At 31.9% G+C, this 17,070-nt stretch overlaps 1 protein-coding gene across 3 annotated transcripts; it reads left to right on the forward strand.

Annotated features, from left to right (window-relative positions):
- The first annotated feature begins 1,991 nt into the window (after positions 1-1,991).
- Positions 1,992-15,428, forward strand: LOC127739155 (dnaJ homolog subfamily C member 4-like). 3 transcript variants are annotated; one of them, XM_052250745.1, is made up of 8 exons: positions 1,992-2,077; positions 5,553-5,678; positions 7,798-7,894; positions 8,587-8,804; positions 9,663-9,812; positions 12,825-12,932; positions 13,937-13,992; positions 15,304-15,428. In XM_052250745.1, exons 2-8 carry the CDS (start codon positions 5,611-5,613, stop codon positions 15,321-15,323), a joined length of 717 nt encoding a protein of 238 aa, XP_052106705.1. In that variant the 5' UTR covers positions 1,992-2,077; positions 5,553-5,610; the 3' UTR covers positions 15,324-15,428. The 3 variants fall into 3 exon arrangements, with proteins under 3 accessions (XP_052106705.1, XP_052106704.1, XP_052106706.1); XM_052250744.1 differs by having other exon boundaries at positions 2,009-2,167; XM_052250746.1 differs by having other exon boundaries at positions 2,024-2,042.
- The last annotated feature ends 1,642 nt before the right edge of the window (positions 15,429-17,070 follow it).

The following is a 17,070-nucleotide window of genomic DNA, read 5'->3' on the forward strand; positions in this document are numbered from 1 at the left end:
ATCAGGGTTAATGTTGCTTAGTAATGGTCTTCTTGTGGCATTAGCATATGACTTTGTGAAAATATGTACACTAGGTTCCATAATTAGAACTACAAAAGTAGGCCCGTTCACAGCCATATTGAAATTTTGGTGTAAACACGAAGTTCACAAAAGTTCAAAACAATGTGGCTATATCTTTATTTGACCCGGGTAACTTTTGTTGGTGTCATCCTGGTTTGCCCTTTTTTAATTACATGCATATGTAGACATAGGGGGATTTGTTGTTTTAACAATTATAGTTTATTTCTGAGTTATAGTCATATTTTTTACCTTTTATTTTACCTGTAAAATTTAAAAAAAGATACTACAATCTGCTATTAAATCAAGGAAAAAGCAAAAATATTTTATATTTTATAAAGTTTTTAGCAGGAAAATGTATTGTTTTTAACAAAAAACAAGTAAAAAATAGACCAATGTGTGTATAGAAAATGTATATTATTTTTACACTTTATCAGCGAATAGTTTTCATTGTTGGTACATTCTGAAAAAAAAGTAAAAAAGTAAAATAATGAAAGTGAAGATTAGAAGAAATGCCATTTAAATTTCTCTTTATTATTCATTTTTTATTTTTTTGTATTCAGATACAGAGTAATAGACACCAGACTCCAACTACTGAAAGACAGATACCAACAAGGACTCATCGTGATAGACTACGCTGACGCAGCATCCCATCTTTTCCATTTGAACTGAACAACTTCGTGAAATATTGTAATTACTGACTTTGTTAATATATTGTTTTGTGACTTTTGAAATATATATATAAAAAAGATTGCATTTCCCATCATTATACATATAGTGCCCCATATTACTTATTTTACCATTTAGCTTTATTTATTTCCTTATGCAATGCATTTATATAAACTTGATTCATATATTATATAAATTATGATTGCAATAAAAGACAACTTGTATTGATGTATTTATATGAAAATCATTCAAAAACTATGGAATAATTAAGACACTTTTATAACTGAATGTCAATGTTTAATCATTAGTAACTGTTGTACACAAATGAATCATTTGAATTGATATTAAATTATTGAGAGAAAAAATATTTGATTTATTTATTATTTTTCTATACAAATGAAAATGTAAAATAAAAAATACCCGAATATATAAAAAACACTAATAAACTATATATATACCCAAGTTGTAACAGACTATACAATTGTATGCTCATTAAACCTTTTGTCTTTTTTGTTTTCTTTACTAATGGATAATTGGTATAATTAAAAGTGGGCAAACCAGGAGTAAACCACTTTTGTTATATTAATTAGTTATGAACTGAAATTGTAAACATTGTTTTTATTGCACACTTATTGTTTTTATCAGGATTAATTATGATCTGTTAACCTTTGACACGTTGTTTTCTTAGCGGTCAAGTAAAGCGCCGGCATTTCGACTATATCTGGGTTTTTTTCAACACTAATATATTGACTACTTATTAATAATTTTTCATGAACAATATATATTTTTTGCATTTAAACTAATAAATTTGATAATTATTTTTTTATTTCAAATCCACCAATTTTAACAGTATTATATATATGCTGACTTGTTTGCCGAAATCTATTGTTTACATTCATGTACCGAATGCTAATTTACTACGTGACACGATAAGCTGTCAATCAAAACAAAAAATCAATAATCCGCTATCGGGCAATGAAATCTCAACAGATCGATCAGTTTCCAGTCCCGTTAGTATAATAGTCCCAGCTACACCCCCCTTTCCAAAATCCTAGATCCGCCCCTGAAGACACTCCCCCGCGTTAGAAAAAGGGACGACAAACTGTAAGAATTTTTTGTAATTATCCAATATTTAGAAAGTATTATTAGTTTTACAGTTATATATCATTAATGTCTTACAATGTTTTAAAATATATCAACGGCGCTCCGTAATTGTGCTCCAACGTAGGAGGACAATAAGTTTGAAGCATTCTTTTAAAGATAGATTTCATGTGTCATTCCCTCTACCAGAAAACGTCCTTTTGAACTTGGCATGGGTTAAACTGTTTATTTATTTTCTCTTTCATTTACTGTAAGCTTTTGGAACTAAATTGACATCATACAACTGTCATCCTCTGTCAACAGCTCCTGAAAACATAATTATATAGCTATACCTATTGTGGTAAACTTTCCTCTTGTGCTGTTGTGTGATAAACTCATAATGTTACGTAACTTCGTAAGCTTAAAACATTCGAACAACTGTTTTAAAAGGAACGCAATGCAAGCAGGCATATGAAGCACACATTTTTTTGTCTGATGTTGAATGGCCCTGAGGGAGAACACTGGTTTATGCCACAAAACTTAATCTGTTGTCAGTGTTGAGGGAATAAAACCCCAAAAAAAATCTAGGTTTTCTCCCATTCTAGTTGGCCCTCTTTCACATTTGCACCCTGGGTGTTAGCACCCTAGGTCCATTTACATACTTTTTAAAGGTTTTTTGTGTTTTTTTTTTGTTTAGTAATGCTTTAAGGTATAAAACCACTAATTCATAGCCCCATTGCTTTCTATGTTAAATTCTGCAATTTCAAGCATTAATGGCTACTTTGTCTTAAGTTCAAATAAAGTGGCAGTTATTTCATGTCTAAACTGTACCTTATCCTGACTTGTGCTGAAAAAATCAACATACCTTTAATTGCATATTAGAGGGTACTGGTTCCCGGAAGTTTGATAGTACAAAAACAGGAACTTCTGATCTGAACAACAGGCCAAATGAGCCCTCCTATTAAAATTTCATATACTTCTTTATTATTCAAATTAAACTTTCAACAAGGGTTCCACAGTGATCCCAAGTCCCCAAGCTTTCTTTTGATACTAAAACAACCCAAATATTCCCACTATTGACAAAGATACAGCTATGTGTAGGAACTATTTTGTTTAAAATATGTACTACTTTCTTGTATGTTCGTTCCGACCGGGCCTGAATTAGTGGTTCTATACCTATACCAGCACCAAACTTGTTATATTGACTTCTGCTGGACTTAATTTCCTTCTATGATCTATTTCTAGCATAGAAAAACACATAAAACTTTTGTCAAAACACTATATCACTGAATTCAAGCTCAAATTGGACTGGTAGTAACATACGCGTTAAACAAAGAAAACTACATATGGATACTAATAGTGACAGATATGACACTTTTTCAATTTTTACCAGTTCTGATTTGTTAATATCTACTCAAATAACAGTGTTCTTACCAATATGTCTTATTTTTATCAGAGATTCTTCATTGAATATAAATACAGTGGTCCAAATATAAAATATAATTGATAATTGTGTCCCCCCTTTTTTCTACATGTTGGAAAAGGAGAGTGATTTGGTAAAAAACCATACTTTTATGTATAAACATGGCTCAACAAGAGCAATTTATGTATATCCAAGCTAGACAACTTGCTAAAATGGTTATAAAATGCATTTCAAGTGAGATTTTGGAATTCCTATATAAGTATAAACCAGTTTTCCTGGAAATAAATAATTCACTAAGAAACACAATAAAACATGAACACTCATTAGATAATTTGACCAAAAACAATATTTATACTATAAACTAGTCATAATATACAAGTTGCATTGGTTTCAGTGTTAGATAATCCAAAAATTAAAATTTCAGGTAAAATCTTAACTGTGTGCATGCTAAATGACCAAAAAAGGCTAAAATACCTTATTGTAGCAATTTGAGGGCTGTAATTTGACAGTAACATAATTGTTACATAAAAAAATTAATGTTACATGATTCCTGACAACAAATGTGACCAATTTTCACTGTAAAGGGTATGATTTCTAAAAATAGAATTTCACATGCCTGTCAGTAATAGGTATAAAACCACTAATTCATAGCCCCATTGCTTTCTATGTTAAATTCTGCAATTTCAAGCATTAATGGCTACTTTGTCTTAAGTTCAAATAAAGTGGCAGTTATTTCATGTCTAAACTGTACCTTATCCTGACTTGTGCTGAAAAAATCAACATACCTTTAATTGCATATTAGAGCGTACTGGTTCCCGGAAGTTTGATAGTACAAAAACAGGAACTTCTGATCTGAACAACAGGCCAAATGAGCCCTCCTATTAAAATTTCATATACTTCTTTATTATTCAAATTAAACTTTCAACAAGGGTTCCACAGTGATCCCAAGTCCCCAAGCTTTCATTTGATACTAAAACAACCCAAATATTCCCACTATTGACAAAGATACAGCTATGCGTAGGAACTATTTTGTTTAAAATATGTACTACTTTCTTGTATGTTCTTTCCGACCGGGCCTGAATTAGTGGTTCTATACCTTAACAATTAAGACATGAAAGATAATAAGATTTTATTGTTTTAAAATAAAGTAACATTTTAAAAAAGTAAACGGTTTTCTTTTCAGTGTTTTGAGAATTATTTTGACGAAATGAAAAAAGAATATTGTCATGATGTTAAAAAGCCAAGTTCATTCATCTAAGGCTTTTAAAAGAAAGGTGAAAGATATCAAACAGTCATCAAACTCATCCCAGTGACATTGAAGCTTGAAGCAATCATAAACATCAACAGCTCACACAGTCTTTCAAAGCATGCACTATTCCAAATCAAAACGAGCACTAAATATTTAGTAACTACACCAAAGCTAGTTATAACAGCAGTCATGATTTTCAAACTCATAACAGTTCTCATGAATAATTAACAGTTGATAATTTACCATCTAATCACAAAAAAATAATTCTTCATTAAAAAAATTCATGCAATTTTATTTTATAAATATAAAAATATAAATATTTTGATAAATACATCTTAAAAACATCTAATAACTCAAACTGTATTTGAAAAAAAAATGGGTGCGAACGTGTGGGGTGCAAACATGTAGGGTGAACGTGTTATGGCAGCGGATGGACCCGATACCTAAAATCATCATGCACTTTCAATGAAATTAATTTATTCACACATGAAAAATTTGATCACCTTTAATATTGTCATCAGATTTTGAAGACTTATTGATTGTGCAACTCCTTATGCATAGTCACTGACAATTTTCAGACCCAGATTGACATCTGACTTGCTAAAACCAGTGCTTTGGGCTGTCTGTTGTGAGAGTTCTTTGCTCTGTGTTGAAGGCCTCACTGTTACTTTGAGATTAAGAACAGCACTAAAAGCACTGTTCCTTTCCTCTTTTGTGTTTTTTGCTGTGCACATACTGATTTTATGTCATGGATACCCATATCCCTTCTTTTCTATTTTATTAAACTTTTTATATCTCTCATAGAACTAAAAGTTAGACTAATTCGACTAGCACTCGTTCCTGTCAGGCTAGTGATGTGTAAGTAAATGTACTGGAAACCCTTGGGTAATGAGGTTTTTCAGATGATTTCAACCCCTGAATACAGCCTTCATCTTCATAACACATCAACTTGTTCTCGTCCTGTAATATTTGCCACTGAATGTTTATAACCAATCCATTATCAATATCATATTCGTCCAATCTATTATGTATCTTATTTTAATATTATAATGGAAAATGTTTTTTGTTTTGTAGATATTTATTTACTGTACATGGTATAAAGGATGAAGATATGTGTTAATGACACAGAATTATGAGTAAAAATGTCTTGTGTAATTATATTTACCCAAGACTAAGAATTCATCTTTGTACAGTTATTAGGTAAAGATACATTTTTTTGAAGGATTATTTAAATAAGACATCTTCAGGCACGTTCAGGGGGATAATTAAATGAATAGTAATTTCATAGGGAATTTTAAATTTAGATATATACAAGGAGCAGGGAATTTTCGCCTTTGATACAATAAGTCAAATTTGCATTTTGACATGACAGATTGTAATGAAATGTCAATAAAGTGTCAAGATCACTTGACAAAAGTTTCATTTGAATTTTGAGTAATGTTTTAATTGTCATTTTTATCGATTTATGAGATTTGAACATCAATAATCAACTGTTGCCAATATTTTGCACTTTTGGATCCTTTTAACATGTTTAAGTTACCAAATGAATGAGATTATAAAATTTACACTTCATACAGTAAGTCAAACAAGTAGCATCACTGGAGAGATATTTATTGTTGAAATGCGTATCTGGGGCAGTAAAATTGTTAGGGTTAATGTTACTGCATCGACCGATTTTGCATGAAGATTTTACATACAATATTAAAAAAAGATCGATTGAAGAAAAATACAGATTTATTTTGAAGAGACATAGATATATGTTTAATTTTAAGAGAGAGGTGGAAAATTTACACATAGTTCAACTAGTCAATTTTAATAAATTTTCAAGAAATTTATGTATCCTTATTGTGTAAAGATTGATGAAAAAAGCTTGATTTTTACTGAAGCATAAATTTGTGTAAATTGTCTTTTTAGAGTTATGAAACATGAATCACGAAAAAGAAAGAGGAGAATTTTCACACATTATATGTTAACTCTATCATGTCCTTATATTTACTACCTCATCTCAGTTTCACTAAATTGCATGAAGTTTATTTACAAAAACTCTACCAATACAGGTCAAATGCAGATTTCATCCTACTGTTATCATGAAACTCATTTTGGAGATTTTCAATGTTGATATTATTACATAAAGTCTGATTTAGGGGCATTATGTTTTTCGGTCTGTGCGTTCATTCGTCTGTTTGTTTGTTCGTACGTCCGTCCATCTGTCCCGCTTCAGGTTAAAGTTTTTGGTCAAGGTAGTTTTTGATGAAGTTGAAGTCCAATCAACTTGAAACTTAGTACACGTGTTCCCTATGATATGATCTTTCTAATTTTAATGCCAAAATAGAGTTTTGACCCCAATTTCATGGTCCACTGAACATAGAAAATGATAGTGCGAGTGATATTATTACATAAAGTCTGATTTTTAAATATTATTTATTAAGCATTTTCTCCTCATTTAAATTTAAAGAACATTAAAAATTTGCTTTTTCACTAATGTAAGGAGTGTAATGGAAATAATAAAGAGATCTAATGGTGTTACAGTGACACCAGAAATAACTTCTGCACTTCAGTGACCAGACTATATTATCCTATTCTTAACTTTGTTGCATAGGGTATAATGTATTTGACCCGTCCTTCCATCAGTCTTGTTCTTGTCATCGCAACTTCTCTGAAACCACACAACAGAATTTCATGTAACTTTATAGATATTATTAAGGACATACTATGTGCATATATATATCAACAGGAATTAAGTTATGATTCAATATATTTGACAACACAACTCCTCTGAAACCACACAACAGAATCTCATGAAACTTTGTAGTTAATGAGGACATAATTTTTGGGGCCCTTTATAGCTTGCTGTTTGGTGTGAGCCAAGGCGCCGTGTTGAAGACTGTACTTTGACCTATATTGGTTTACTTTTATAAATTTTGACTTGGATGGAGAGTTGTCTCATTAGCACTCATACCACATCTTCTTATATCTATATAATATTTAGTTGTGCATGTCCACAAGAAATGTTTATCAGTCGACTTTTGTAGGAGTTATGAGTCATTGAACTTAGGAATCTGGTGAGATTTTGTTTACCCAATGACAATGTGGGAGTGTGGGGTAATTGTGAACGCACTAACCATGCTAACAAAGGTTCTTTAATTTTTTAAGATAGGATTGAAGAATATTACTTTTTTAAGTAATGAATCTTATCATAACTCCAGTCCTACTTAGATACTTGAAATAATTTTTTTCAAATTTTGCATCATATATATTTCATCTAAGTTGAAAAGACATATTAATCATGTTAATGGTATATATATCATTATCATTTCAGATGTATATCAACACAAAATCATTATGCCAATCTAAAGATAAAGCCTAATGCTTCTGCAAAAGAAATAAAAGAAGCTTATATTAAGTTGACAAAAGAGGTAACTATAAACTTCTGACAGTAATGTATAGTGGGTTATTTTAACAGGACATTCATTGATGCTTCTTGTAGATGTTTAGTGTATAAACAAAAAAGTCAACAAATTAAAACACTGCACAGTATAGTAGCTAAACCTTTGATTCCTGTCTTCATAAATCTTCTAAAGATAAGTTGACTCTTCTTATTAAAAATGCAGTGCCCTTGGAAACATTCTTTGAAAAACGCTGTGCCCTTGGAAACATTCTTTGAAAAAATACAGTGCCCTTGGAAACATTCTCTGAAAAAACGCTGTGTCGTTGGAAACATTCTTTGAAAAAATGCTGTGCCCTTGGAAACATTCTTTGAAAATATGCTGTGCCCTTGGAACAATATTTGAAAAAATGCAGTGCCCTTGGAAACTTCTTTGAAAAAATGCTGTGCCCTTGGAACAATCTTTGAAAAAATGCAGTGCCCTTGGAAACTTCTTTGAATAAATGCAGTGACGTTGGAAACAATCTTTGAAAAAATGCTGCGACTTGGAAACATTCTTGGAAAAAATGCAGTGCTCTTGGAAACATTCTTTAAAAAAATGCAGTGCCATTACAAACACTTCTTAAAAAAATACAGTGCATTTTGTGGAATCTCCTTTTAGAAATTGGGTACCCTGTGGGGTTAATAAGAGCATAAATACCATATTCTATTTTCTGTTCACAGCATCATCCAGATTCTAATCTCAATGATAATGCCAATCATGACAAATTTGTGAAAATCAATGAATCCTACCAAATACTGATTGATTTAAAGAAACGACAGGAATACGATCAATCTAAAGGATACAGTAAAAAACCACCAGGGAAAAGTTCTCGTACAAATTCAGCATATCAGCAGAATACTTATGCAAATTATCAGAATGCTTATACAGATTACCGCAGGTAAGTTCAGAAATTTGTATAAAGATTATGATACTGGTTCATTGGTTAGAGGTATGCCAACACACATTTCCTGGTATTTCAATGATATACTATTGGTACTTGTAATGATGGTATTGGAGATACAATACAATAAAGAAACTTTCCTGAAACACTTAAGCTATAAAAAATAATTAACATTTTTTATGGTACCAATTACAACTTAAAGGAGTAGTGAAAAATCATTAATCAATCATTTTTTATGGTACCAACTTAAGGGAGCAGTAAAAAAATCATTTATCAAAAGGGAAAGACAATACTATGACTTAAATAAATAACAAACCATCATTTTGGTCAGTTATGTTGTATGTCTGCGATGTATATTTTCACACTTTTGGTTGCTGGATTATTGTCACATTAACATATTATGTCTGTTTGGGTTGTTCACCCAATATAACAGAGCTCATAATAAATAACTGTCGTACAAGTAGGACATCAGCTAGCTGTAAAACCAGGTTTAACCCATCATTATCTTCAGGAATATGACAGTTGTTTTCCATTCATTCGGTTGGTTGATAAAGTCTTAATTTTCTTATGGACTTTATTTATTATTTGAATTAACCTTGGAGTTTGGTATTTTGGTTATACTTTTCTTTACCATCATGACCATAGTGAACAATTAATCTACATTCAAAAATTAAAACCTGTCTCTCAGATGGCACAGGTGTTGGTTGTTTTGTTATAAAAAAATAAGGTGAAAAGCTGTTTTAGTGATATAAAGTCATGTGCAATAAAACGACTTGTTCAGAAATAATAATTCTTAACCTGCAATTTGTTAAAGTTTTGATATGCTAATGTATAAATATTTCACTATCTTTTTAGCAATGAGGATAAAAGACGTGAAGAGTTACGAAGGAAACATAATTTTGACCAGTTTAAGAAAAGCAAAAATAATTTAAGTGATCTGGTTGACATAGGATTAGTATTAGGTGCATTGACAGCATGTTATTTTCTGATTATTGGAACTCTATCGTAAGTTTAAATTATGTTTTTTTTATATCTTACTACATATTGTGGATTTATAGGTTTCTCTCGTTATTTAATTTGAATAGTAATAATAAACTCGCCATTAGTGATATCCAATTCTCACAAGTTGTTATTCCTATTTCTCTTATGATCAACACTCTCATTGTGTTTTATAAAAAATTCTGTGAATTGTTGATCTAGTCTTTTGAACATACATGTACCAACCAGCATGACATCATATGTCCTTCTCCGGCATCAAACTTTAACATCAGACATTCTAAATATTTTTGTACACTTCAGAATGTAATAGAATTTGATAAAAAGAGGATTTCTTGGTGAAAAGTGTGAGTGTTTTGTATATTATCGAAGAAATCACATATATAGCCATTGCCATTGACAAAATGTACATCGCCTTAACCTTTGAAAGTTTGCCATGGTCTCATGGTTACGCGATTGCTCCTAGTGAAGAGGGCCCTCAGTGATTAATTGTCAAGGTAATTCATCAAAAGTGATCACTTGCCAGTCCACACTGGTTGTTGATTCGATTCCATCTCTTGGCAAGGAGCTTTTGAATTGGCCCTGATTTGTACTTCCACTTTTTCCACCAAGATATAGCCAATATCTCCTACCAAATTTTTAAATATCCTCCTCTGTATTAATTTTATTTTAATAGAAATTGCATCTTGCATTGGTATGATATATTAATAAGTTAGAGATGTAACAATCTATACAGTATATATACCATGTCTACAGGTGAAGATTGAAAATGACTGAAAAAAAATAATGTAGTGAAAACAGTCTACACCAATACCTGTTCAAACTCAAACCTTTCTCAACAGAACTAATCTATCAGTTCAAACGTTGCAGATTCTTCAGTTCCAATAAATTAATCAGAATGTTCTTTTCTGAATTAAGTTTCAGGTCCTGTTATGATCGGCGTCGACAGGTTCTGTAATGATCACTGTAGACAGGTTCTGTAATGATCACTGTAGACAGGTTCTGTAATGATCACTGTAGACAGGTTCTGTAATGATCACTGTAGACAAGTTCTGTAATGATCACTGTAGACAGGTTTCCAAGTAATTCCAATGCTAGGTCAAAGTTTTCAGCATACAAATATGTAGCATGTGTAGTATTACAAATCTTCACAACTCAATCAAAATTCAATGAGAGGTATTTTTTAAACCCTACCTCACACAACAATGTTGGAGGAGGATTTTGAAAATGAATAACTTGGTCTGTTAAGAACTAAAATTAAGTAACTATATTTTGCAACATAAATAATGTAGGATAGTTGAGTGGTTCCCAAGACTTTGAGAAATCAATTGGACATTTGGTCCAGTAAAACCAGGGGCATAGCTGGACTTAAATAAAGTGCAATCATAACTAATTTTTTTGGACCATTTTATGCAGAAAATGATTAGTTTTTTCGGGCATTTTCCCGGTATGCCATGCTTTTGAAATTCACATCACTCCTTCACGCCCAAACTCCTATTTTGTGAATACTTGTGGACTTTATATGGATTCGGCAAGGGAGGAGGCTATCATCGGGACCGCTCAAAGTCCCCAACTGGTCCAGGGTAGCACCCTAGTCGGGGATCCAGGGCAGCATCGTATACGGTGGTCCAGGGAAGCGAATCCCCATGAAGCTCCGGGCATATGAGTAATTACAGTGACTGCTTTGAACATGAAAAATACCCTATCTGTTTCTTACTATACCATATTTTCATGAAACGATAGAAAAAGTCTAGTGAGTTCCGTAATTTGCTGCTTATATTAGTAACATGGTTATTTTCAAATATAAAATAAATTTTATAAAACGGGAAGACCAGGAAGAGTCGACAACCGAAGCGCTAATCAATGGACAATTGACAAACCCGGGAACAGATAAGACACAAAAGGAGAAACAAAAACATTCAACATTGAAAACTAAATACAGATGAAAAACACGGACCCAAAACAACAATGTGGCGACCTCAGGTGATCCGGAAGGGTAAGCAGTTACTGCTTTTTGCAAGACAACGTAGTGTTTCTCACGAAAGTCATTCTCAAATCAAAGGAGAGGTTTCTACGACAACGGTAGAAGGTCATTTGGGACACAGATACCCCAGGTGAATGAATAGTCTTTTGGACGAACGGACAATAGGAATACGAAATCTAACGGCCACTTTTAAGTCTTGACTTATAAGTAAGGGAAATAAATCTGAGATGTTTTCAAGGTGATTGTATTGAGCCTGTGTCATTAAATGTTAATACTGCATGTAAGACTTAAAGTATATTAATATCGAAAGTCAATATATCTATTTTTTGCCAAGGCAAATGATCGCAGAACTCTCTCGGTGTTGATATCCATTTCTTTGTGAACATGTATGAGCGCCAACGAAGATAGTCTGTCCTGTTCCATGGTTGAACGGAGAAGTTTTCGGTAGCCGTAATGCACTAAATGACCGTTCAGTAGTTGATGTAGTTACTGGCATTGTAACTAGAGAAGATTGCGAATATTGAAGGATATAGTTCCTTATTAGTCACTGCTGGAGACGACATCAGAGATTTGGGCTTTAAACACCGCCCGACACGATAATCTGTAAAGACTAAAAACTATCCGTAATTCAATTTCAGAATTAATTTTTTTTTTCTTGAAAAAAATGTGCAAGCAAATTATTTTTTGCGTAAAGGCAGCTACGCACCTGAAAACATTCTTCTTAACTGGACCAGACTCTTTTTTACAGGACATTTACACCTATGATTTGGACAAAATTAAAAATTTTACTGGTCATTTGGTCTAGTAATGCATATCACTTAAATGGACCAAACCAATTTTTACTGGTCTTTGCCCAATGTCCAGTGACCTTGGGAATGACTGGTATACACATTTGTATAAAAGAGAAAATAAGTTTTCATGCGGGAAAGCTGTGGGAAAAAACAAGCATGCATAGCAACAGATGAAAATAAATGATCAATTTGGAAATTTTTTTTTACCCTCATTTTACTTACATTAGTAATATTTTCTATTTATAGGAGAACAGTTGGAAAAGCCCAGCAAGAAAAGCATGCAAAGTATGCCAAATATTCCAAACTGTACACAGATGATATTGATCAAATATTGGAAAAAGGGGGCAAAAACTGGTATGTAGAATTGAAAGGTCCAGTTATATATTAACAACCATTCAATCTTTCTGTTAGCAATACAGTTACTATTGATCATGTAGAATGCTTACAAAGAAATTCCTATTACATTTGAACTTATTTGTATATATTTAGGGTCTTTATGTAGTTTTGATATTTGCATTCTAGGGTGTTGTGTTAATGTTGATTTTATATGCTTTTTATGCCCCACCGTAGTCAACAGGGGCATTAAGTGTTACCCTTGACATTCCATCTGTCTTTCCGTCCTAAATTTCGTTTCCGCACTCTAACTTAAGTTTGTCTCATCCAAATTTTATTAAACTCATACACAATGCTTAGAACCACAACACGCAGACAGAGTTCGAATTTGGGTTATGAGTCGTTTGCCATTCTAGAGTTATGCCCCTTTTCAACTTGGAAAATAGCAAAGCTTGAGCGGGGGCATTTGTGTCCTCAGACACATTGTTCTTTTATTTTACTTCTCCTTTAATTTTGGAATGTGCTAGCTACTTCAGGATGTTAGCGAAGGTAGCTTCATTTGTTGGTTGGATACTGAGGCTTAAAAAACCACAAAGGCCCATCTGGGATCAAAGGATGAACTTTAAATGATATTTTTTAAATGCAGTGTAATCAATGGTAGATTTATATTTCTTTTAAAATTGAGTTTTAAATACATATTACTGACATGTTATTGGATTTATTATTATGGATAAGAGAGGTGGGAGAAATTAAAGGGATATTTATACTCATAGGTCAATAACAAACTGTCAATGATGAAAAAAAAAGTCGACCAAACATATCTTAGAAAAACTAAAGTCAGAGTAACTTGAATCCCACCAAAATCTGGATATATCTCAAATGCTCTGGAAAAGTAAGCAGATCCTGCTCCACATGTGGCACCTGTCTTGTTGATCATGTTAGTACACATTCGGTGATAAATAGCATAAGTTGATAAATGATGATTATCTTGCCATCAAATTTCACTTCACAAATTTCGATTGCAGGGATGAAGCAGATAAATGGATAGCTAGAGAATACATAGCCAAACATTATAGAGAAGGTATAAATATGTTTAACCTTAATATGGTAGAATGTTTTATATTAATGTTTTATATTATAACTTGTCTCTTACAAGGGTATTTGCAAAACTTTGGCCTCTATGAATATAACTTATAGAAAACAAGATAACTTGACACATAACTGAATGACCAATGAACCAGAAAATAGAGTAGAACTACAGTTTTAAGAAGAAATAAATACCAAGAAAATAAGATGCCATAACTCTTAAGATACATATAATAAAACTAATAATTAATATCAGTTATTTTGCTAGAAAATAAATATTAATTTAAAACACAACACTCTACCACATAAACTTGATGTATATCATCATCACAAGGACAAGAAAAAAGTAAAATAACAAAAATACCAAACTCCAAGGGAAATTAAAAACGGAAAGTCCTTTATAAAATGGCAAAATCAAAAGCTCAAACACATCTAATGATTGGAAAACAACTGTCATATTCCTGACTTGGTACAGGCATTTCCTTTTGTAGAAATTGGTGGATTTAACCTAGTTTTATAGCTAGCTAAACCTCTCACTTGTATACAGCCGCATAAAATTCCATTATATTGACAACAATGTGTGAGCTTTAACAAACAGACATAATAGGTAAAAACTTCAAAAATTGGGGTACAGCAGTCAACAGTATAATATAATCTTAATCACTATAAAAACAAATAACTGTTTCAAGAAAGAAACACAAAATGGCATATAGACAAAGTACATAAGCAAAAATGAAAGACAAGAACTCAAAATTTACCATAGCGCAATGGCGGGATGTATAAATACCGATCCACATCATAAGTATATAATCAGAAATGGATAAATTTTCAATTGAACAATGTCATAGTGTTAAAAATACAACAATAGTGACAACAATAAGAATGAAGAACAATACAGATGCAGATCCAGATCTAGGATTCTTAAAAGGGAGGCCACCAAATTTGAAGTTCAATAAAGGGAGGTGCAATCCCTCCTCTAAATCTGTCGTCTCTTCAATATTGTAAAAAATTGCAGTCATTGCCCATAGAAATATATATTTCTTCACAGGAAGAATACATTATCACAAAAAAAGCATTGTCTTTAGACCAACATTACAAAAATGCATCATCACAAAAAAGTTATCACAAAAATACATGATCACAAAAAAGCACTGTCACAAGAACAATATCACAAAAAAGCACTGTCACAAGAACAATATTACAAAAATGTGCATTTTTACAAAAACTCAATTTCTAAAAAAACAACAAAATAGTATCAATCTGTATTATATATAAACCTGTTAATGAGTTTCTTAATTTTCTACAGGTAAAGGCATCAAGAAGTAGAACAGGGAAGATTTCTCCTATCTAAACTTTTTTATAAGTCTTACTTTGTATTTATATGTTATGTACTATTTTATTTGAATGATAAAAGAATTTTACTTTTTATTATACCTGTGTTTTATATTATGATTAATATGTACTGCATTTTACATCCTTGAAGGTTACCAAGTATAATCATTTTATAACAGTTGATATCAAATTTGAACAGTATGCATGTTAGTTTAAACAAAGTGATGCATAAATGGCTTAAAGGGGAATTAGCTGTCAAATTCATGTTCACGGATTTGACTCAAATTCTCATATTGATTTATAACATACTAAAATGTATATCCAAATTATAAAAAGTCTAAAATAAACAATTTACGATGCACAGACTCGATAATATGTATCAGCATTTTATATGTATTTTGGTCTAGACGCCATATAATAAACCATTGAGGTGACCTCTGAAGACTGCCCACGGTCATATAACCCGATATAAACATAAATATTGATATAAATAGATAGCAAACACGTGCAATTGGATTTTTCTAGGTCTGTTTCATTTCATATTATAGGTTAAAAAATATGTTAATCATCCTTTTTACCTGTACCTGTAAAAGAATGCATTTTTGTGGATCGAATCAGTCAACCAAATGGTTTACCCACGTTTTACTTTCAATGTTGACATTATTTTCCTTTTAATAGCTGTACATTTCTAGTTTATGTGTAAACCATCTCTAGCTAAGGGGTTAAATAGAAGGTCACATAAATAAAGATTCTGATTCAATGAGGTCGAATTATTCACTTGCAAGTGAATAATTCATCAGCAATGTTTCCTTACTTATTTTGACAAAATTGAACCAAACTGGCTGCTTAAAGCCAATTATTATTTCACTATTACACCTTCATTAATGAAAAAAAAAAAATCTGATTTAAATTTTTTTTTTATCTCGTAGCTAATGCCCCTTTAAGAACTGATTTTATTAGGAAACAAGCAAAAAATGAATAAAAGGAAATATTGGATATAAACCAAACCGTCAGCAATCCAATGACACAGAAAAACAAAAACATCAAATGTTGAAACTTTTCAACATAGAAAATGAAACTAAAAAATATATCAATATAAAAGTAAGGAGTTGTGGTATGATTCAGCATGACTTGGAAAATCAGCTAAAAAGCGCAAATGATATATTGCCTAGCAGAATAATATTTATTGCAATAAACTATATCAGTATTTTGAACTAAATGAACATAACAAAACAATTAATTATATTGACTGATTTATTTATTATTGGTGTTTAACACCACATTCAGCACTATTGCGCTATTTTGTGGCAGTCAGTTTTTATCGGTGGAGGAAGCCAGTGTGTCCGTAGAGAACTACAGACCTTCAGTAGGAAAATTTACAATCCTAGTCAATTAAGATTTGAGTCAAGCGCACCTGCCAAGTACTGGATTCAAACTCCAACCTAAGTGTTTACAGGCTAAATATCAAAATATGTCATATTGTTTACCAGGTGAGTGATCAGGCTCTTGTGAATCTTTTGTTATGAGCAATAGGATGAATATATTAGGTATATGGGATCCTTGTAAGGTCTATTTGTCGGACAGTGTTCACCTGATCTCGACCTCATTTCATGGTTCAGTGATCAAGATTAATTTTTCGTGGTAAAGTCCGTATCTCAGATACTATAAGCAGTAGGTCAACTATATTTGGTGTATGGAATAACTGTAAGGTTTTCATGTCTGCCATAGCAGGGTTCATCTG

The sequence above is a fragment of the Mytilus californianus genome, unplaced genomic scaffold (genome assembly GCF_021869535.1).
Source record: "Mytilus californianus isolate M0D057914Y unplaced genomic scaffold, xbMytCali1.0.p SCAF_4, whole genome shotgun sequence".
Taxonomy (NCBI): Eukaryota; Metazoa; Mollusca; class Bivalvia; order Mytilida; family Mytilidae; genus Mytilus; species Mytilus californianus.

Coding starts and splice junctions, on each gene's coding strand:
- LOC127739155 (XM_052250745.1), top strand. CDS start 5,611: ATGAGTAAAAATGTCTTGTGTAATTATATTTACCCAAGACTAAGAATT. Junction 8,805..9,662: donor GCTTATACAGATTACCGCAG/GTAAGTTCAGAA, acceptor CTATCTTTTTAG/CAATGAGGATAAAAGACGTG. Junction 12,933..13,936: donor GAAAAAGGGGGCAAAAACTG/GTATGTAGAATT, acceptor TTTCGATTGCAG/GGATGAAGCAGATAAATGGA.